The 20,332-nt window shown below is 40.5% G+C and overlaps 6 protein-coding genes and 1 pseudogene across 7 annotated transcripts; 4 read left to right on the top strand and 3 right to left on the bottom strand.

Annotated features, from left to right (window-relative positions):
- Positions 545-2,349, top strand: LOC104721305 (annotated as a pseudogene).
- Positions 2,586-4,197, top strand: LOC104721306 (type III polyketide synthase B). Its single transcript, XM_019232635.1, has 3 exons — positions 2,586-2,899; positions 3,004-3,570; positions 3,656-4,197. The coding sequence occupies exons 1-3, from the start codon at positions 2,716-2,718 to the stop codon at positions 4,081-4,083; spliced, it is 1,179 nt and encodes a 392-aa protein (XP_019088180.1). The 5' UTR covers positions 2,586-2,715; the 3' UTR covers positions 4,084-4,197.
- On the bottom strand, positions 4,201-7,208 carry LOC104721304 (probable alkaline/neutral invertase B). Its single transcript, XM_010439258.2, has 5 exons — positions 6,882-7,208; positions 5,981-6,470; positions 5,470-5,901; positions 4,791-5,349; positions 4,201-4,667 (listed from the first exon to the last, which is right to left on the bottom strand). The coding sequence occupies exons 2-5, from the start codon at positions 6,425-6,427 to the stop codon at positions 4,372-4,374; spliced, it is 1,734 nt and encodes a 577-aa protein (XP_010437560.1). The 5' UTR covers positions 6,428-6,470; positions 6,882-7,208; the 3' UTR covers positions 4,201-4,371.
- LOC104721302 (peptidyl-prolyl cis-trans isomerase) lies at positions 8,841-9,654 on the top strand. Its single transcript, XM_010439256.2, has one exon. The coding sequence runs from the start codon at positions 8,915-8,917 to the stop codon at positions 9,428-9,430; it is 516 nt and encodes a 171-aa protein (XP_010437558.1). The 5' UTR covers positions 8,841-8,914; the 3' UTR covers positions 9,431-9,654.
- On the bottom strand, positions 9,467-10,934 carry LOC104721303 (xanthine dehydrogenase 1-like). The gene is made up of 4 exons (XM_010439257.2): positions 10,739-10,934; positions 10,416-10,652; positions 10,167-10,340; positions 9,467-10,083 (listed from the first exon to the last, which is right to left on the bottom strand). Exons 1-4 carry the CDS (start codon positions 10,829-10,831, stop codon positions 9,997-9,999), a joined length of 591 nt encoding a protein of 196 aa, XP_010437559.1. The 5' UTR covers positions 10,832-10,934; the 3' UTR covers positions 9,467-9,996.
- LOC104721299 (putative amidase C869.01) lies at positions 11,159-14,169 on the top strand. Of its 2 annotated transcripts, XM_010439254.2 has the most exons (6): positions 11,159-12,002; positions 12,218-12,680; positions 12,781-12,995; positions 13,086-13,295; positions 13,368-13,569; positions 13,651-14,169. In XM_010439254.2, exons 1-6 carry the CDS (start codon positions 11,986-11,988, stop codon positions 14,008-14,010), a joined length of 1,467 nt encoding a protein of 488 aa, XP_010437556.1. In that variant the 5' UTR covers positions 11,159-11,985; the 3' UTR covers positions 14,011-14,169. The 2 variants fall into 2 exon arrangements, with proteins under 2 accessions (XP_010437556.1, XP_010437555.1); XM_010439253.2 differs by lacking the exon at positions 11,159-12,002 and having other exon boundaries at positions 12,028-12,680.
- On the bottom strand, positions 14,052-20,284 carry LOC104721300 (xanthine dehydrogenase 1). The gene is made up of 14 exons (XM_010439255.2): positions 19,963-20,284; positions 19,496-19,595; positions 19,285-19,393; positions 17,714-19,207; positions 17,366-17,608; positions 16,808-17,122; positions 16,400-16,639; positions 15,954-16,238; positions 15,622-15,843; positions 15,324-15,485; positions 15,107-15,241; positions 14,777-15,013; positions 14,521-14,694; positions 14,052-14,441 (listed from the first exon to the last, which is right to left on the bottom strand). Exons 1-14 carry the CDS (start codon positions 20,099-20,101, stop codon positions 14,199-14,201), a joined length of 4,098 nt encoding a protein of 1,365 aa, XP_010437557.1. The 5' UTR covers positions 20,102-20,284; the 3' UTR covers positions 14,052-14,198.

The raw sequence follows: 20,332 nt of genomic DNA, 5'->3' as shown, positions 1-20,332 counted from the left end.
ACAGCAACAACAACAAGAATCAAACCAGAGTCGATAGAAGCTCTAACAACCAAACGAGGCGATCGAGTATAAAAAAGACGAGAATTTCGCTTCCCGGAGCGAGTTCGAAGATTGTGAGGAGAAGGACGGAGACTGTGACAACATCCGAGAAAATCACGGCGGATGGAGCGTAGACTAGAAGCCGGAAGAATCACCGGAGAATACGAAGTTAAGGTAAGATATTTAGACGATCTAGTGGTGGTTGAGACGAAGGTGGAGGTAACCTCCATTGGAGAGAGGCGAGACAAGAGAAGAGAAGAAGATTGAGAGGATAAAGCAGTGAGCGAAGAAAGTGAGGATATGAAATAACGAACGACCGTCTCGTTTTGGATTGTTTGCTTACGTGTCATAAACGGCCGTCAAGCCGTCAACGTTTTTTTTCTTTTTCTTTCCTTTTTTATTTAATTATTTATGCGAAAACAAAATAAATAAATAAATGTTAATTTAAGGTTGGGTCTGGTCCGGGTCGGGTCGGGTCGGGTCAGAGCTGGGTATTTTAATTTCGTATGTACGTTTCCAATTTCCGGTGGGAAATCTAGGAAAATTTTGATCTTTGACGAATCGCCGCCGACGGCTATGGAAGAGCTTATGGGTCAAGGAGAGAAACGGCCGATTCATACCATTGTCTTCATCGTCGGTACTAATTTTGATTTACTCCTCTTTGATTGGGATGATTCTTCCTTTTTCTAATGATTCTGTGTATTGGCAGCTATGCAAAAGGAGGCTCAGCCTCTGATCAACAGATTACGGCTTGTTGAACAAGTTAATACGCCGTGAGTTTCCAAAAGAGGTGACTTGGGTTCTGTTTAAAGGAATGTATAAAGACTTGAACATCAATATTGTGTGTCCAGGAAAGGATTCAACTCTAGGTATGTGTATATCCATGTGGTTGTGTGATTGTTAGTGTTTCAGGATGTTTTTTTGAAGTTCTTGGTGTTATCTCTACTGTTCATGTGTTATATGGGCTTGTAGCTTTTTTTCTAACTCTTGTTCTATTATGTTCAGGGGTAGAGAGTGTTGGCACGGTTCCTGCATCTCTCGTCACTTATGCTTCCATTCTAGCAATTCAACCAGACTTGATCGTTAATGCGGGAACCGCCGGTGGCTTTAAGGTATATCTTACTCTACACATAGTCGCTCTCATGCCTCTTTTGTGTCAAAAATAATGAACACCATCCTTGTTTCTTTTTTAATGGTCTTTACAGGCCAAAGGAGCATGTATTAGCGATGTTTATGTTGTCTCCACTGTTGCTTTCCATGACAGAAGGATACCCGTTCCTGTAAGTTCTCTTTTGTATTGTTCATGTATCTGTATGACTGTATCAGTTGCAAAGTAAAAGCTCATGTTCTTGAGTGAAATACTTTCATTCTCGTTCCAAATATTTTTGCCTTTTCCTAAAAACTTTCTCTGTACTTACTGCAGGTCCTTGATCTATATGGTGTTGGTATGCGGAAAGCCTTCCCCACACCCAACCTTATAAAGGAGCTCAACCTAAAGGTTGCTCTGAGTTCACCATTTGATCCTCATGCAATTTTTGTATTATTACTTCATCTGTTTAGCATATATACAAGTGCCATAAGTGGTAGATTTATGATTTGGTTGTGATGATGTCCCTAGGTGGGAAGATTATCCACTGGCGATTCTATGGATATGTCTCCACATGACGAAGAATCCATCACAGCAAATGATGCTACAGTTAAAGACATGGAGGTATACAATCCTTAAGTTTCCTGTGTTAATGAACGTAACTCCAATCTATGTGTTTGTCACTGTGTCTTTTATCAGTTACTACGGCTTATTCTCGGAATCTTGGCATTTCAGGGAGCAGCAGTGGCGTATGTGGCTGATATTTTTAAGGTGCCTACGATTCTAATAAAAGGTGTGACTGATATTGTGGATGGCAATAGACCAACTTCTGAAGAATTTTTGGAGAACTTAGCTGCAGTCACTGCCAAACTTGATGAGTCACTTACCAAAGTGATTGACTTCATCAGTGGTAAGTGTCTCTCAGACCTCTAACAAGTCATAATCAAAACCGTATGTTTCATCGATAAGGTTCACGTATGTGCATTGGGAGAAAAAAGGATATGAAGATTCAAGCAAAGGGCATAGGTAGGGAATAGGTTTGAGCAGAAATTTCATTTTATCTCTTCACCTTTCCTCATTTGTTCTTCTAATTTTTGCTGTCTCTCATATGATGATCCATCATACATGTAGAAACTCAGCAAATTTTGATACTCAACAACAGAATCAGAAATGTTTTAGCCATAAGAGCAGAATAAAAGAATCTCATCGACCTTTTCATTCCATGGGGTTGATATTAGTGTTTACTCTTAACCATACTTGAACTAGCAAGAAGCTTTAGTTAATTTCAATTTCAGTCTTTTTAAGTGTGAAAATGTACAAAGACTACTATAACTATAACACACCCAAAGACTATGTATCAAGAGAAAATTTTCGAAGAATTGGAGTTGGGTTTTATAAAGAGCCAATGCAATAAACATGAAGTGCCTGAATCCTACACCTAATCTTCACCAAATTTCAACTAGACAGAAACACCGCACAAGATGCAGGTCATAAACTGCAAAAGCTGCAGTGTATATATATTGCCTTCACTTTGAACCTTTTTTACAGACCCAAGATTTGAGTCTTTGACAAGAGAAAACAGATAAGAAATGGGAAGCATCGATGCCACAGAATTGGGTTCAGAGAAGAAATCAAACCCGGGAAAAGCGACAATTCTTGCTCTCGGAAAAGCCTTTCCTCACCAGCTAGTGATGCAAGAGTACTTAGTCGATGGCTACTTCAAAACCACCAAATGTGACGACCCAGAACTCAAACAGAAGCTTACTCGTCTCTGTAATGTCTTCACTTTAACCTCGTTTCTTCAATTTTTTTAATCTCATCTTGTAAGCTCCTGTGAGAACTGAGGTTTGTTTGAACTGTTCGTTTGCTATTCACAGGCAAGACAACAACGGTGAAGACAAGGTATGTTGTGATGTCGGAGGAGATACTCAAGAAGTATCCAGAACTTGCCATTGAAGGAGGATCCACAGTCACACAGCGTCTCGACATCTGCAATGATGCAGTGACTGAGATGGCAGTAGAAGCCTCCAGAGCCTGCATCAAGAACTGGGGGCGTTCTATTTCGGACATAACTCACCTGGTCTATGTCTCCTCAAGCGAAGCTCGTCTTCCTGGTGGGGACTTGTACTTAGCCAAGGGGCTTGGACTCAGTCCTGACACACACCGTGTTCTGCTCTACTTCGTCGGTTGTTCTGGTGGCGTTGCAGGTCTCCGTGTAGCCAAAGACATAGCCGAGAATAATCCGGGAAGTAGAGTTTTGCTTGCCACGTCCGAGACAACCATCATTGGGTTCAAACCCCCAAGTGTGGATAGACCGTATGATCTTGTTGGGGTCGCGTTGTTTGGTGATGGAGCCGGAGCTATGATCATCGGATCCGATCCAGACCCCATATGCGAGAAGCCTCTCTTTGAGCTTCACACTGCAATACAGAATTTCTTGCCTGGTAAAAAACCAACAAGTTTTGTGCATCCTATTATATGCCTATACAATATTTTTGGATAAACTTGGATTGCATTTTCATGGCGCAGACACAGAGAAGACGATAGATGGGAGGCTAACGGAACAAGGGATAAACTTCAAGCTAGCCAGAGAACTTCCACAGATAATAGAAGACAACGTGGAGAATTTTTGCAAGAAGCTCATAGGAAAAGCGGGACTGGCTCATAAAGACTATAACCAAATGTTCTGGGCGGTTCATCCAGGTGGACCGGCCATCTTGAACCGAATGGAGAAGCGACTTAACTTGTCGCCTGAGAAGCTGAGTCCAAGCAGAAGAGCTCTCATGGATTATGGCAATGCGAGCAGCAATTCGATCGTTTATGTGTTGGAGTATATGCTGGAGGAGAGCAAGAAAGTGAGGAGCATGAATGAAGAAGAAAACGAGTGGGGTCTGATTCTGGCTTTTGGACCTGGTGTTACATTTGAAGGCATCATTGCACGGAACCTTGATGTCTGAACAAATTGTGAAGAATAATTGGGTTTTTCGTTTTTTTTACCTTGCAGATCAAGAAAGATCCCTTTCTGCTCTGTAGTCATTTCAATAGAGAGAGAACGCTTATAATAAAATACATTAAGCTAAACATACGAAATCTTTTTATGCTTAAAATCTTCCATAGTCTAAAAATATTTCACAAAGCAAACAACGTTAAATGTGCAAATGATAAAAACGAAGAAAGAGTCGTTATCAACATTAAAGCCAGGAATCATGATCAGGTGCTTCTTAGCCCATCTCTTTCTAATGTTTTCAACAAGTCCAGGAGTTGGATCTTCTCATAACGGGTTTCATCTGTTTGTCTTCCTCGAGAGAAACCATACCAACATGTGACGGATCTTCCAGCATCATCTTGGCTACTAAGTATCCGGCTATTGACCAAGTCTGGTTTTTACGTGACTGTTTCCCCACGTATCTCCCTACCTTTCCATCATAGTATTCAGGCCAATGGTCCTTATGAAGCCTAGCCTCAGCTACTTCAATTGCTCGTCTTGCTATTTGAGGTCGACCAGTTTTAATACAAGCAGCCGTCAAAAGCCATAGCAGCACTGTGAATCAATAAACATAATTAGTTAGTTACATCAATAAGGGTCAGATTAGCCTTTTACTAAGATTAAAAGTACCACAGTAGAACCAGAAGAACACTGGGACAGGAGAACAAGAAAAATTACCTGGCCAGGATCCTCCATTGTGGTAGCTCCACCGAGTGTTCTTGGGGTCACAACCAGTTACTATTCTCCATTCATGGCTTTCTATTGCGGGATAGCAAACTTTCAGTGGCATTTCTCCTACCAATTCTTCCCATCGAGATTCTATGAGATCCATAATTGCTGTCGACTGTTCAGGAGTAGCCAAGGAAGACAATATGGCTATACAATTACCCAATGCAAACCATCGGAAATCCATTCTTGCAGGGCTCACGTTGCCGATAAAAAACCCTCCGTGAGGCGGCATAAAATCGAAAACCCATTCTGGAAGAGAATCAGGGATCACGTTGAACTTGTTGACAGCAGTGTGAGAGTATTCCTCTGTCTTATATCGGTAAATGTCATTAAGCTGCTTCGAGTCTAGCCAAAAGTAGCTCCTCATGTGGTAGCTCAATGCATGAAGTCGCTTAACTATCTGTTCCACCATTTCCTTACCTTCTCCGTCATGTTTAAGCAGGAGCAATGCACATCTTAAGGCCATAAAGAAGAGGGCTTGAATCTCTATAGGGTAACCATAAACTCCCTATAAAACAGAGAACACAATATTAGAAAAATGGAAAACTGATGAAACAGCTAGCTCAAAACTGTCTCCTCGTAGAAAGAATCACTAGAAATAACTAAATAAAGAAAATTTGCTGCTCACCATCCTGCGATCAATCATACTGCAACCATCGGCGCATAAGAGAGTGGGAAAGGTATCAAATCCCTCAGACAGACACAGGCTCAGTATCAGCCGTATACCCTTCTGGCATTCAGGCATGTCAGCAAGAGAAGAGTCTCCTGTAGATTTTGTGTATGCTCTGAGCAGTATAATCCACCAAAAACCAGAATCAACTGGCGCTACCCTTCCAATTGCACTCTCGCCAAAATCAGCTATCAGTGTTTCGTGGTTTCTAACAGGATCATGGAAAACTTTGAAGCTAGCAGGCATAACTCCTTCACCAAGCTGGAATCTATCAATCTTTTTCTCCCATGATTGAAGACGAAGAGTCTTTAAAATGAAGTTTTTTACAATATCTGGCTCTCCATTCATCAGGAACGCTAAAGCACTTGGTACAAAATCTCTCACGAACACCTAAAAAAAAGATAAAGTCAGCAACATAACCAGATCAACCAACACAAGGGTTTCATAAAAGAAACATGACAATTAGAACCTGATCATAGTTGAGTTTTTCTTCAGAATTATCGACAGCAGCAATAGTCCCAACAGGTTGTCCACGAAAGTAAACCATAGAGCGCCTCAAAGCATCCCAGGCCTCACCAACCATAGGATGAGACTCAAATCCAGGGAGTGACCTAGGAGTATTGAATCCAGACCTCCTACCACCAACGCTAGGTGAAATCACATAATCCGCCGCATGATCATGGACCCGAGGAGCACTAATATCTGCATTTCTAAGTTGTGGTGAGCCAGCTAATTCAGTAAGAGACCTTTCATCAAGTGATCTCAGTCTATCAATATTCAACGGCCTTGGCTTCTCTAGCAACTTGGAGAAATCGAAGTCATCAATATCTTCCACTGTTAGCGAAGAAGAATCTGCAGCATTCTTGGCATTCCCATTCTGATGATTCGCATCTACACTGAGATTAAAAGACGACATTGCTCCACACTGATTAGCCAATTACAAGTCCAACGATCATGCCCTGCATTCACATAAACCGATCAGATCCATTTAGCTCGCAATAGCAGAACAGTGAATACATTCAGAAATTGAAGGAAACAACACCACAACAATGCCATGATCAAAACGTGAGTAAAAAAAAAGGTTAATAAAACAAACTGGATTCGGCATCTTCAGTTGAAACGACTGTTTTATACAACAACGGATCAATCACAAACTAAAACAACAGCAATTGAACGATATAATCATGGAAACGTCGGGAATCCAAATAATATCAAAGAACAAGAAAACAATCCCGAAGAGATTTGCGACATCACGCACAGAAGAGATCGATAACAATAAACTCTCGTTCGGAGAGATCCAGCCAAAAAAAACTTGATCAACCGTAAAATGTTTTCGTAACCAGAGCAGCACACGTAGAGAGATCACGAACCTTGTTAATCGATACAGCAGCGTCGGAGGGAAGACGAGAAACGCAACAAAGCTTCGTTTCGTTCTCTCTCTCTCTCTCTCTCTCTATCTCCTTTGTATAAATCTTGAAACTGAGAGAAGCGAGAATTATCACTCTGATGAGTCCGATGATATATACGGAAGTGATTGAGCGAGAAAAGAGAGAGAGAGAGAGAGAGAGAGAGAGACGAAACGGCCAAAGGTAAGACGAATCAATCAGCTGTGGGTCCACGTGTACGGATGAGATGTGACTGTGACGGGAAGATTGCTGAAGAGCACAGTAACTCTAGCAATCGGAGGGGAAGGTGAAGTAAACCCTTTAAAGGCCATGCATATGATATGATTGCACGGAGGTTTGTTTGCTTTTTCGATATTTTTATTTTGTATCCATTTTTTTTTTTTTTGGTTAATCAAAAAGATAAATACTAAAATTTACTACTATATGGTTTTTTGAGATTTACTTACTATATACATTACAAGTTAAATTAATGAGTGACGTGTGAGAGTATCTTTGCAGTGAGTAAAGATGTTTGGTTGTCCACGTGTACGGTGGCAGTGGATCTCGTGCCCTGCGCATCCCTGCTGCATTTTGTTTGTTTCTTTGTTTATCTTATTTTTTTAACTTTGAAATTTTAGTAGTTTTGGTAAGTTTGTCATTTGAAAATTAGAAATTTTTTAATCATTGTTGTTTGTTGATAATGACAAGGGAAAAAGGTCGTATCGGTGGTCGTTGCTAACGTTGGACGGTTGGAGAACGAATATTACTGGATAGATCATAATATGATTATTTTAGAAAAAAAAAAAAAACAATGATATTGTCTGCTGGACAACTCCAAAAGTCTCTGTTACGATGATGCTTTGATTTTATTTAACTTATGGATTTTGGAGATATAATAGTACTTCTTTTGTACGATTTCTATAATCTAGACGATTGTGTGATTATATGTAAATAGCGTATAAAAATATGATGAAAACTGTGGAGTGGAGGATAGATTCCGGCCGTAGACCATAGTAAGGAGTCGCTTGGGATCTTAAAAAAAACCCTTATATGATTAAGAATTGATGATGCATATTGTACGAAGGTAGTTTTATTCGGTTTGCATTTTCACACAATGATGTGACTTGAAACATATAATCTCAAAATAATCACTTTGGCAAACAATAGAAAGTGGCCCGGCCTAATCTAGTTCAAAAAGTGAGACCTCACCTAATAATCCCACCAAGGCATAATCAGTCTCATTCCACGTAAATTATTAAACTTATCTTTTAATTTGTCTCCTACATTCTTATTTTGTAGAATATGAGTGGGGTCATAGTCTAAAAAATATAGTGATTACGGAACATGTTGTATACTAAAACTAACGAAATAAAAGATGTGAACATTTCAGCTCATGATTACTTCTACTCATCATAAAACGTTGACGTCCAATGTAGCCATGTAAGTCATAATAAGTAAGATCATTCATTCATATTGTTCGATGAAAATAAGATCGTGAATCTAGTAAATATCCCATCGTACACAAGTGTTCACGTGCTGATAGATAATCACCACCAACCAACATGACTTAAATGGTGTGTACTCTCCAATACAATCGAGTGGTCTCAATAGAATCGAAGAACGAGTGTGGCAACCAAAAAAAAAAAAAATATATATATATATATATATAGTAGTAGCCAATAAAATAAGATAATGGGCTTTTTGCTTTTTTGCTTTCGGCCCACACCTAAACTTCAACGCCGTAATGTGGTCGGTCTATCTAAAAAAGTAAGGGAGCCTCGGATCCACGCGACTTAAAAAACCCTAGTCAGATTCGATTTAACCACGGTTGATCTTCAAACCCTACACGTGTCTTCAATCGACGGCCATTAATATAATTTCCTTTTTCAGATTCACCGCTTTGAAAAATTAAATCCCCTTCTCTATAAGAACCCTAATTTCAACAACTTCAATTCACAAACCCAATCTTCAATTCTTCTCTCAATCTTTCAAATCTCTCCCCAACAAAAAAAAAAAGAATGCCGAACCCTAAAGTTTTCTTCGACATGAGTCTAGGCGGTGCATCCGCCGGTCGTATCGTGATGGAGCTTTTCGCTGACACTACCCCAGACACAGCCGAGAATTTCAGAGCTCTCTGCACCGGCGAGAAAGGAGTCGGGAGGATGGGCAAGCCGCTTCACTACAAAGGTTCAAGCTTTCACCGTGTGATTCCTGGGTTCATGTGCCAAGGAGGTGATTTCACCGCCGGGAATGGAACCGGTGGTGAGTCGATCTACGGAGCTAAGTTCAAAGACGAGAACTTTGTCAAGAAGCATACCGGAGCTGGGATTCTCTCCATGGCTAACTCTGGTCCCAACACTAACGGATCTCAGTTCTTCATCTGTACTGAGAAGACCTCGTGGCTAGATGGGAAGCACGTTGTGTTTGGTCAAGTCGTTGAAGGTTTGGATGTGGTGAGGGCGATTGAGAAGGTTGGATCTGAGTCTGGAAGGACCTCGAAGCGTGTGGTTGTTGAGAATTGTGGTCAGCTTTAGATCTGAGAGTGTGTGTAAGAGAGAGACACCTTGATCTTTTTTTTTTTTTTTAATGAATAATGGTGTCTTTTGCTTTTGGTTTTGTTGTTTACTTCCTTCCTCTCTAGTTATCTAGGGTTTGAGTGTTTTTCTGATTTGGGATCGTTTCGAGTTTGTAAAAACCCTTTGTGTAGGGTTTTTGAAATTTGACTACACCTTGAATAAAAGTTACAAGCTTTTCTAGATATTGTTATCTCATCTCTACCAATTCCTGCTTCGTGCAATGTTACATTCACATATCTTGGTATTGATTTGTTTCTTTGTCTAGGTAATGCACTCTGTATAATGTAAGACTGGAAATAACTTACAGATATGAAAGTTTCTCACAATAGATTGATTGATCTTTTCCCCTCTGATGAAGAAATTTAAAGTTCAAACACTAAGCTTAGGGGAGAAATCTGAACTTACAAAAGGGGCTGAAAACTCATCATAACAAGCCATCCTGATACGCTCTGGAGTGGCTGGAGTCTCCAGCGGGAACCAGTCGGTGAGACCCACCTCGGTTCTAGCCGCTTTGACCGCTTCCTTTATCGCAAAGAAGACCGATGCTGCAAGAAAGAACGGTGGCTCACCCACTGCTTTAGATGAATGTATTGCCTTTCTATTCGGATTCCCTGATTTAACAAAAGTATAATCTCAGGTTGAATTTCAAATGTGTTGCTACCAGTTTTAAAGCTTTGTTCATATAGTTGCATACCTTGAGCAGAGAAACATTGAGGTGGAACGGCATGTCGTTAATGGAAGGTATTTTGTAGTTCCCGGGTCCACAAGTAAGTAAACTTCCTGGTTTAATCCATTTATGAGCTGCATCTCCCCATTTGAGTTCTTCTAAAGCTACCCAACCCAGTCCTTGCACAAACGCTCCTTCTATCTGTAAATAGTTATTTCAGATACAACACTTTTTTGCAAGAAAGAAAGCATAGACGATTGAGAGAAGATCACGCACTTGTCCAACATCAATGGCTGGATTAAGAGAATATCCGAGGTCCAACATTACATCAGCTGCTCTTGTGTGAAAATCGCCAGTTAATGTATCTATCTCTACTTCTGCAAAGGCAGCTCCATATGTGTAATACCTATATGCGTTCCCTTTTCCAGATGTCCAGTCAAAGTCAATTTCAGGAACAATGTGAAAACCATGAGCTGATAGGTCTATCCGTTGAAAGTAGCAGGCACTTACTAGCTACATACACTCAGAGGAAAGGAGAGTTTTTCATCAGAATATGCATCAAGATCTTTCTGAGTTTCTATCAAATTGCAACAGGGTACCTCAGTGAATGTGTTGAGATTGTGCTTAGATGCAACAGGCTCCATTCTTGCTATAATCTGCTCACAAGCGTCTAATACTGCAGCACCATACATATCAGAGCTCGCAGAAGCAGCAGTTGGTGAGGCATTTGGATATGCTCCATCTCTCCGTCCTTGCTCAGTGTCAGTGAACCCATTTCCTCAAATGGCAAAAAAAAAAAAATAGTCGGTTGATTTCGTCGTATCCTTACTAAAATAGTCTAATAATAATACTATTGGTCAAGTTGAAAATGAAAACTCAAAAAACGTTTCTTTCGGATAGCATTATCCAATTATAAAATTGTACCGACATTTATTATTTTATTACATTTAAAATAGAGTGCGAACTTAAAAACATCAAAAAGCCCATTTAATAAAAGCCCAAAACACTATCTTCATCTTCTTCTTCTTCTTATAGCTCTCACGTACGTGATGCTCAACTCTCAACATTCTCAATCCGAGAGAAGCCACCATTGATTTGAAGACATTAGACTTGCTTTCAAGGAGGAAAGAGTAACGTCAAAAGTAGCTCGTCGAGTTGTATCTAAAAGAAATCTCGAGACTCAATGCAGTCATCGAGACGAATCAAGACACGTTGACCCAAGCAGAGATCCTAGACACAGAACGTGACCTCAGAGACGTCAACTGATCTGCAGCTTTCAAACATGTCTGTGACTCAGAGAATCCGTGTGGATCAGGTATATTAGTGGCGGCTAATCTTGTGGCTGTTTCAATTGGGGACTGAAACTAATGGTTCCATTCTCTGTCCTGCGAGTCTCACAACTCGGTGGTCGGGATCAGAGTTTCAAGTGTGATCATTGAATCGAAAAAAAATAAATGAAATGGTGAAAGAATGGGGACAAGAGCTACTCCTTGCAGCATAAGCTACCAATGGAATTGGTGAGAAAGAGAAAGCAGCGTTGCAGAACTTGGAAGAACTTTCGAGGAATGGAATCGAGAGCAGCTAATGAAAGAAAACGATTTAGTGGAGCTAGGTTCAACGCCATTGGAGGGTATCCAGGAATTAATGTCCCTGCAGGGTATGATAGTGAAGGAGTTCCATTTGGGATTAGCTTTGGAGGATTGAGATTTTACAGAGCCAAAAGCTCATTGAGATTGCTTATGGCTTCCAACAAGCAACTCTCATTAGGAAGCCACCCTAGTTCGAAGCTTAAGGCAGTTGTAGTCAACAAAGTTGCTGATTTGGAGACCTTGAGATCTTATGAAGAATGGTGGCTTGCTTTAGGTTGTTTTACTTCTTCATCTTTCCTTTTATTTATATCAACTTGTTTGTTAGATAAACCTTAAAAGCAGAGAGAGAGGGCAAAGGCTTCTTGGCGTTGACTATTTCTCTTTCTTTCTCTAGACTCTAGCCATGGTTGCTCTTCGTTTCATCTTCTTCTCATCTCTTCTTTTTCCTTATGTTCTTCTTCTGTCATTTGTATCTGCCTCTCATATTAGGCTTGCCTCAACGTTCTCGATCCAAGAAGCCACCATTGAAGACATCAGACTTGCTTTCAAGGAGAAACGACTAACATCAAAGCAGCTTGTGGAGTTGTATCTCGAAGCAATCTCCAAACTCAATCCAATACTCCACGCTGTCATTGAGACGAATCCAGACGCGTTGATCCAAGCAGAGATCGCAGACAGAGAACGTGACCTTAAAAACGCTACTTATAACCTTCCAATCTTGCATGGTGTTCCGGTTCTGCTCAAGGATTCCATCTCCACCAAGGACAAGCTTAACACCACTGCTGGTTCCTTGGCTTTACTTGGTTCAGTTGTGCCTCGAGACGCTGGTGTTGTCAAGAGACTGAGAGAATCAGGTGCTGTCATCTTAGGCAAAGCCAGCTTAAGCGAATGGGCTCATTTTCGATCTTTCTCCATCCCAGATGGTTGGAGCGCACGTGGCCTTCAAGGAAAGGTTACTTTCTTCATCTCATGAGATTCAATTTTCCATCAATATATATTTGGTAAACCAAAAGTCTTACAAAAAGTTTCACCAAATCTTTAAAATGCTGCAGAATCCATATGTTTTATCAGCAAATCCGTCTGGGTCAAGTAGTGGATCAGCTATATCTGTAGCAGCCAATCTTGTGGCATTGTCACTAGGGACTGAAACTGATGGTTCTATTCTTTCTCCAGCAAGCCAGAACTCTGTGGTCGGGATTAAACCGACTGTCGGGCTCACGAGCCGAGCCGGAGTAGTTCCCATCTCCTTGAGACAGGACAGTATTGGGTGAGAGACTTGTGAGCACCCACCACTACTAACTATTTGATTTGTGTACCATTTTGCTGAGTGTTTCTCTATGTCTTGCAATGTTATTAGGACGATTTGTAGGACAGTTTCCGATGCTGTTCATCTCCTTGATGCTATAGTGGGTTATGATCCATTGGACGAGGCAACAAGAGCTGCATCCGAGTTCATACCTGAAGGTGGTTACAAGCAGTTTCTGACAGCTAGTGGCCTCAAAGGTAAGAGATTGGGGATTGTAATGCAGAACTCTTCTCGTATTGATCATCACATCAAAACATTAAGGTAATATTTATTATAAGTTGATTTATCAATTGAGAACAATGTATCTATTTCTGTTTTTTTTCTTGGATGAAGACGAAAAGGCGCTATCGTCATTAACAACCTGACAATACCAAACATGAAAGTCATTGTCAGTGCGACTCATAGTGGTGAAGAGATAGCACTTTTGGCTGAGTTTAAGATGTCTCTCAATGCATATCTCAAAGAGCTTGTGGAATCACCAGTCCGTTCCTTAGCAGATGTTATTATTGCCTACAACGAGGAATTTGCTGAACAGGTAAGGACTAAGCTTTCAAACGAATTTACCTTGTTTGGTTACTTGAACAAATGCGATCATTGAATTGAAGAAAAAACACAGGAAAAAGTGAAAGAATGGGGACAAGATGTGTTCATTGCAGCGGAAGCCACTAATGGAATGGGTGAGAAAGAGAAAGCAGCGTTGCAGAGAATGGAAGAACTTTCGAGAAATGGAATCGAAAAGTTAATGAAAGAGCAGAAGTTAGATGCAATAGTGGCGCTTGGTTCAACATTGAGCTCTGTCCTCGCCATTGGAGGGTATCCAGGAATCAATGTCCCTGCAGGGTATGATAGTGAAGGAGTTCCATTTGGGATTAACTTTGGAGGATTGAGATTCTCAGAGCCAAAGCTCATTGAGATTGCTTATGGCTTCGAACAAGCAACTTTGATCAGGAAGCCACCCACAGGTTTCATAGCTTGAGGCTCTTGTAGACAACAAAGTTGTTGATTTGGAAACATATCTTTGGTAATGATTTTCTTTCTGTATTGGTAAATGTATCTGTGTAATGTTACATTTCTTTGGAGACTGGAAATAACTTACAGATATGACTTTCTCACAATAAAATGATCGTTCTTTTCCCCTTGAATGAATCTTAAAAGTTACAAAGTTCAAACACTAAGCTTGGGGGAGAAATCTGAACTTACAAAAGGGGCTGAAAACTCGTCCAAACAAGCCATCCTAATACGCTCTGGCGTCGCTGGACTCTCCAGAGGGAACCAGTCGGTAAGACCCACCTCGGTTCTAGCCGCTTTAATCGCTTCCTTTATTGCAAAGAAAACAGATGATGCAAGAAAGAACGGTGGCTCACCCACTGCTTTAGATGAATGTATTGCCTTTCTATTCGGATTCCCCTGAGTTAATGGAGTAAATCTTAGGTTCAGCTTCACATGTGTTGCTACCAATTTAAAGCTTCTTCTTATAGTTGCTTACCTTGAGAAGAGAAACATTGAGGTTGAATGGCATGTCGTTAATAGAAGGTATTTTGTAGTTTCCGGGTCCGCAAGTGAGTAAACTTCCTGGTTTGATCCATTTATGAGCTGCATCTCCCCATTTTAGTTCTTCTAAAGCTACCCAACCCAGTCCTTGTACAAACGCTCCTTCTATCTGTAAATAATGATTTCAGATACAACACTATTCTTTTAAAAGATTGCAACAAAGCATAGGAGCTTGAGAGAAGAACACGCACTTGTCCAACATCAATAGCTGGGTTAAGAGAAAATCCGAGGTCCAACATTATATCAGCTGCTCTTGTGTGAAAATCACCAGTTAAAGTATCTATCTCAACTTCAGCAAAGGCAGCTCCATATGTGTAATATCTAAATGCGTTTCCTTTTCCAGATATCCAGTCAAATCCAATATCAGGAACAATGTGAAAACCATGAGCTGATAGGTCTATCCGTTGAAAGTAGCAGGCACTTACTAGCTACATACACTCCGAAGAAAGGACAGTTTTATATCAATATTGGCATCAAGCTGTTCTGAGTTTATATCAAAAATTGCAAGAGAGAAAGAGTACCTCAGCGAATGTGTTGAAATTGTGCTTAGATGCAACAGGCTCCATTCTTGCTATAATCTGCTCACAAGCGTCTAATACTGCAGCACCATACATATCGGAGCTCGCAGAAGCAGCAGTTGGTGAGGCATTTGGAACCTATAACGAGACAATCAAAACGTTAAGATAGTAAGAACAGTTTTGTCTGATTATGTCTCCGCCCAAACTACGCTGCTTGTACCTTGTCAGTGCTTGTCTCTGACACGAAAACTGAACTAAGTGGAATGTTAAAGGCAGATGCAGCAACTTGAGCGACCTTTGTATGCAATCCTTGACCCATCTCCACACCTCCATGAGTCACCAAAACCGTCCCATCTGTGTAAACATGAACGAGAGCCCCAGCCTACATAGCCACATAAGTATCTCAAAGTCCAGATTTTAGCTTTGCCAGCAATGGTGAAATTTCCATGGCTCATTTTATCTTATCGTTTTCAGTCTAAATTTGAAAGAAAAAGGATCCACTTTCAGACAAGGATTACCTGATTCATGAACTTTGTGGTAAATGATATGCCAAATTTAGTGGGAACCATAGCTACACCACGCTTTTTCCACCGATTCTGACTATTAAACTCGTCAGCTTCTTGACGAGCCTTTAAGAAGTTGCAGGATGCTTTCAGCTCTTTCCAGAGCTGATGCAATGTGCAGTGCTCAAGAGACTGAGAGTAATGTGTGATCGATCCTTCCACTTGAAAGTTCATCTCCTAAAGTAAAGTAAATACACCAGAAAACATTTAAGAATACAACTGACATAAGGAGGAAAAATTCCTACAAGCTTTCAGGAGATGAAGATGTTTCGAAATTTTCAACTCACTTTGATTTCTTCAGGGCTTTTATCAAGCTCAGCTGCGATTCTCTGAATCCAGTTTTCAGTTATAAGCATACCTTGGGGACCTCCAAACCCTCGGAAAGCAGTGTTGCTGGGAAAATTTGTAAAGCAAACACTCCCTATGATCCTCACATGCGGGATCTCATAAACATTATCCGAGTGAAACATGGCACGCTCAAGAATGGAAAGGGAGAGATCCAAAGAGTTGCCACCATTGTTGTAGATTTCAAGGTCCAACGCCAATATTTTTCCTTCGTTCGTAAATCCAACCTGTAGGATAGCAGAACACAATATAATGGAAATCTTTAGTTTGTCTAACAATCCATAAATACTGTTTCTTCTACTTTCAACTGTTTTCACTCCTTTCCATTTCATTGTCAGCTTACTAGTGGAGTCCACTGCCTTAAATTTTGGGGAAAAACTGGAAATACCTTGTACTTTCCAAGGAAACTATGACGATGACCAGTTATCATCATGTCCACATCTCTGTCCAGTATGAGTTTCACAGGTCGATTCAATAGGTAGGAAGGAACAGAAGCTGCAGCAGCAATGAAAGCTGATCTTGTTTCTTTACCACCAAAACCACCGCCAATTCGTTTCGTTTTGCATACCACTTTAGACATTGGAAGACCAAGAACATGAGACACATATTTCTGGTGCTTTTGAGGAGCCTGCATATAAATCACAACCATTTTCTTAAGAAGAGACAACATTATCATGTAATATCTAATGGTTCTCGCTTACAGGGAGCTGATGGTCATGTACTGGACGTACAAAGCATGAATCAAAGAAAATTTCACTCAGTCAAGTATATGGCAGTACACTAATAATATGCGTACCTGTGTGGATGAAATCATATGAACTTCGTTGCCTCCATCTACTGTCCAAACCAAACTACCATTAGGCTCCAAGTAGAAGTGTTCCTGACCACCCATTTGAACCTCTCCCTCTATTATCCTGTCACACAGACCAGATTGAAAGCACAGCTCGACATCCCCTTTACTTAGCCTTTTCTCTGTGTTCGGATGGAAACTTTTAGCATTAATAGCCTCCTTAATTGATAATATTGCTGGTAGTTCCTCATAACTAACGTCAACTTTTCCTGCTGCATCTTTTGCATTTTCATGTGTATCCGCGACAACCACACCAATGACCTGAGATACCAAAGTCAATTTAATGAAATAATTGGGAGCCAAAGATATAAATATATCTGACAAAGTCACTGAATCTATATGAGGACTTTCATTTACTTTTTTTGAGATAAAAAAAACCTTGCTCGTTCACTTTCTGGTGATAAGAAGCACAAACAGTTTTGCGTGTGACACTTCTACTAAGACAGAGAAGCTATATGGAAGAGCTAAAGAAAATATAAAACTTTAGGTTTCAAATATTCTTACTTGTCCCACACATGTGACCACATCGGTAGCAAATAATTCTTCGTCGGCAACAATTGCTCCAATCATATTATCCCCGGGAATATCTTTGGCAAGAAACAGACCAACAAAACCAGGTGAAGATTTGGCTGCCGAATCATCAATTGAAAGGATGCGGGCATGTGGCACTTTGCTAAGCACAAAGGCAGCATGTAAGGTATTAGGAGGTACTGGTGTATCATCAGTATATTCTGCTTCCCCTGTGACCTACATGAAATAATAAGAATGTTGAGATAAACTAGTAAACTAGTCACTATTCATAAACGTATAACGAATGACACCGAAGGATGGACCTTCCAACTATCAGCATACCTGCATTCTCGCTGAAAGATGGACCTCCGACGAGCCAACAGATGTTCCCTGCATTACTGTCTCATAGTCTTGTTTCCCAATTCTAGAACACCGAGAAACAGGTTGCACAGCTGACATATGGGAGGGTGGGAAGGTCTCTATCGTGGGATTTACGTTATGTACATGATGAGAAACCCATAAGAAAAATTTAAAGAAGAAGCTTAGGGTAAGAGATTTCCGAAATTCCACCATTCCTCCAGGAGCATCTTCCTTAATCAAGACATCTTTCTGTATGACCTCAAGCGCATCTTGCAGAAGATCTTTACTCCAATTCTTTCCAATTAAAAATTCTGCAGTCTTTCTTGCACACAACGAAAGGGGAGCCACACCACCGTAAGAAATTGAAGCATCAGAAACCAATAATTGTTGTCCCTTCTGCTCAAGAAACACACGCATTCCACCATTGACAATAGCTATATCATCATCCCTGCGATGGGCCTGCTTAAATTCTTTCACATACTCTAAGGGCCTTGTCCATGGAAGGAATACCGACAACAAGATCTCGTTGCTTCCCATATCTACTTTACGATAGCCAAGGAAGAAATCTTTTGCAGGTATCGATCTAACATCTCCAAAGCAGTTGATTACCCGAAACTCTGCTCTAGAAGCCATCCAAAGAGGATTTAAATCAGATATTGGACTAGCTGTACAGATGTTTCCACCAATGCAAGCTACATTTCTTATTTGTGTCCCAGCAAACCACTTCAGCTGTTCAATAAAAGCCTTGCATGCTGAAGTTTCATGTGCAGGACGCTCCTTTACTACCTTCCTGAATAACCTCAGGAGTTCAGAAAGTCTCAAAGCTGAACCAACCTCTACCCCATTGTCATTGACATTCAATGCATTGAGTTCGGGGACTTGAGCAACAGAGATCAACACCTGATACTGCAACCTCTTCAGTCTCATTTCAATTCCCACCTCCGTATTACCAACCAGTAGTTTTGCATCAGGATAATTTGCTTTGAGCTCAAGCAAGTTCTGAAGAGTTACGGGTCTGTACCAGGCAATCCCACCATTTCCCCTTAACTTTAAAGGAACTAACTTCCGCAGCAAAAGTTCAGGGGGAAAGATAAGCTCCTTTTCTGTATACTTAGCTCCGTCTATGTCACTATAAGATATGGACTGAAATTTATCTCCATTACAATTGGCCTCTCCATTTGTTGTTTTTGATCCACAAGAACAAGGTTTGCCAGTAGAAGGGCAAATACTTGAACCGTCTTGAAGGCTAAGCGAAGACACACCACTGTACAGAGCATCATTGGATTTTGCAAAAACCCGAAAAGCATCAACGATGGGTCGATAACCAGTACAACGACAAAGATTTCCAGCAAGACATTCTTCAATCTCCTCCTCACAAGGTGAGCTTTTACTCGACCTCAGTAACGCATACATCGACATGATAAACCCAGGAGTACAAAACCCACATTGGGAACCATGAGAGGATGCCAAAGACTCCTGCAAGAATTAAGATCATCACTACAGTGACAAAGAATCTCCAGAAATAAGAAGAACTTGAAAGAAGTAAAACTTACTTGGACTGGGTGCAAGCCAAGTTTGCGATGCCCAACTCCCTCAATGGATATTACATGCATTCCTTCTACAGAATAGATAGGTGCTAAGCATGCGTTGACAGCATAATGCCTGCAATAACATTTTCCACATGAACAGAGAAATAATCAATAAGAGCGCAGACTTGTAGTAAAGCACAGCCAACATATCAGAGGAGAAAATAAAGATACGTACACACAAGTCTTTGAATTGGTGTCATAACTAGACACCATCACCGTGCAAGCCCCACAACCACCTTCACCGCATCCCAGCTTTGTCCCGGTCAATCCTAAATCTAAAGGAAACAAAAAACGCATTTTTGAAGTTAGAATCTCGCTCTTGGAGCATAATCTTACTAATTGCATACTCAAATCACTTACTTTTTTCCTTTTTCGAACTAAGAGACATAAAGACACCTAGTAACAGCACAATTAAACATAATCTGGATTTGTAAAAATCTGAAATTTACAACTCAGCTAAGTGATACATACTTAAAGGCATATTCTTTTTTTCTTTAACATAATACTGTAGCCTGTAGGAATTAGTCTCAGATACTGATTCTGTTTCAATCATAAAATAGAGTTGAAAAAAAAAAAATTGAACTTGTTTGAGTACTTTTGAATCATCCCCAACAACACTAGGATCAGCCAATAGTAACGCACCTCTGAGATATTCAAGAAGCGTCATATGAGCTAATCCATCAGTCAAAACTCTACGAACACCATTAACGTACAGTATAGCCTCCCTAAGCTCCTCGTCTCGGATCTGCTCCATCTCTCCGTCCTTTCTCAGTGAACCCATTTCTCAATTGAAAACAAAAAAAAAAAGTCGGTTGATTTCGTATTACACGATTGGGATCGTGGCGAAGTTGATAACTCCCAAGTCAAAGCTCAAATAGAGACGAAACAAACATTTTATACAAATCGTTTCTTTCTGAGAGCTTCCACCGAACACGCATCTCTTCATCACCATCCTCATCATCAACTGTGTAGGCATTTAATTAATTTTATTATATTAAAAACAGAGTAGAAG

The sequence above is a fragment of the Camelina sativa genome, chromosome 11 (genome assembly GCF_000633955.1).
Source record: "Camelina sativa cultivar DH55 chromosome 11, Cs, whole genome shotgun sequence".
Classification (NCBI taxonomy): domain Eukaryota; kingdom Viridiplantae; phylum Streptophyta; class Magnoliopsida; order Brassicales; family Brassicaceae; genus Camelina; species Camelina sativa.
This window is presented reverse-complemented; position numbering and strand designations above follow the sequence as displayed.

Bases quoted from the DNA above. Each gene is read 5' to 3' on its own strand.
- LOC104721302 (XM_010439256.2), top strand. From the start codon at position 8,915: ATGCCGAACCCTAAAGTTTTCTTCGACATGAGTCTAGGCGGTGCATCC.
- LOC104721300 (XM_010439255.2), bottom strand. From the start codon at position 20,101: ATGGGTTCACTGAGAAAGGACGGAGAGATGGAGCAGATCCGAGACGAG. The intron at 17,123-17,365 runs GTAAGAATATTT...TTGGTATCTCAG, and splicing joins TGGTCACATGTGTGGGACAA to GTCATTGGTGTGGTTGTCGC. The intron at 16,640-16,807 runs GTACGCATATTA...ATTTATATGCAG, and splicing joins ATATGATTTCATCCACACAG to GCTCCTCAAAAGCACCAGAA.
- LOC104721303 (XM_010439257.2), bottom strand. From the start codon at position 10,831: ATGTATGGTGCTGCAGTATTAGACGCTTGTGAGCAGATTATAGCAAGA. The intron at 10,653-10,738 runs GTACCCTGTTGC...GAGTGTATGTAG, and splicing joins ATCTCAACACATTCACTGAG to CTAGTAAGTGCCTGCTACTT. The intron at 10,341-10,415 runs GTGCGTGATCTT...AACTATTTACAG, and splicing joins CAGCCATTGATGTTGGACAA to ATAGAAGGAGCGTTTGTGCA.
- LOC104721299 (XM_010439253.2), top strand. From the start codon at position 12,132: ATGGTTGCTCTTCGTTTCATCTTCTTCTCATCTCTTCTTTTTCCTTAT. The intron at 12,996-13,085 runs GTGAGAGACTTG...CAATGTTATTAG, and splicing joins TTGAGACAGGACAGTATTGG to GACGATTTGTAGGACAGTTT. The intron at 13,296-13,367 runs GTAATATTTATT...TCTTGGATGAAG, and splicing joins CATCACATCAAAACATTAAG to ACGAAAAGGCGCTATCGTCA.
- LOC104721306 (XM_019232635.1), top strand. From the start codon at position 2,716: ATGGGAAGCATCGATGCCACAGAATTGGGTTCAGAGAAGAAATCAAAC. The intron at 2,900-3,003 runs GTAATGTCTTCA...TGCTATTCACAG, and splicing joins ACAGAAGCTTACTCGTCTCT to GCAAGACAACAACGGTGAAG. The intron at 3,571-3,655 runs GTAAAAAACCAA...TTCATGGCGCAG, and splicing joins AATACAGAATTTCTTGCCTG to ACACAGAGAAGACGATAGAT.
- LOC104721304 (XM_010439258.2), bottom strand. From the start codon at position 6,427: ATGTCGTCTTTTAATCTCAGTGTAGATGCGAATCATCAGAATGGGAAT. The intron at 5,902-5,980 runs GTTCTAATTGTC...TCTTTTTTTTAG, and splicing joins AAAAACTCAACTATGATCAG to GTGTTCGTGAGAGATTTTGT. The intron at 4,668-4,790 runs GTAATTTTTCTT...ATTGATTCACAG, and splicing joins CAATGGAGGATCCTGGCCAG to TGCTGCTATGGCTTTTGACG.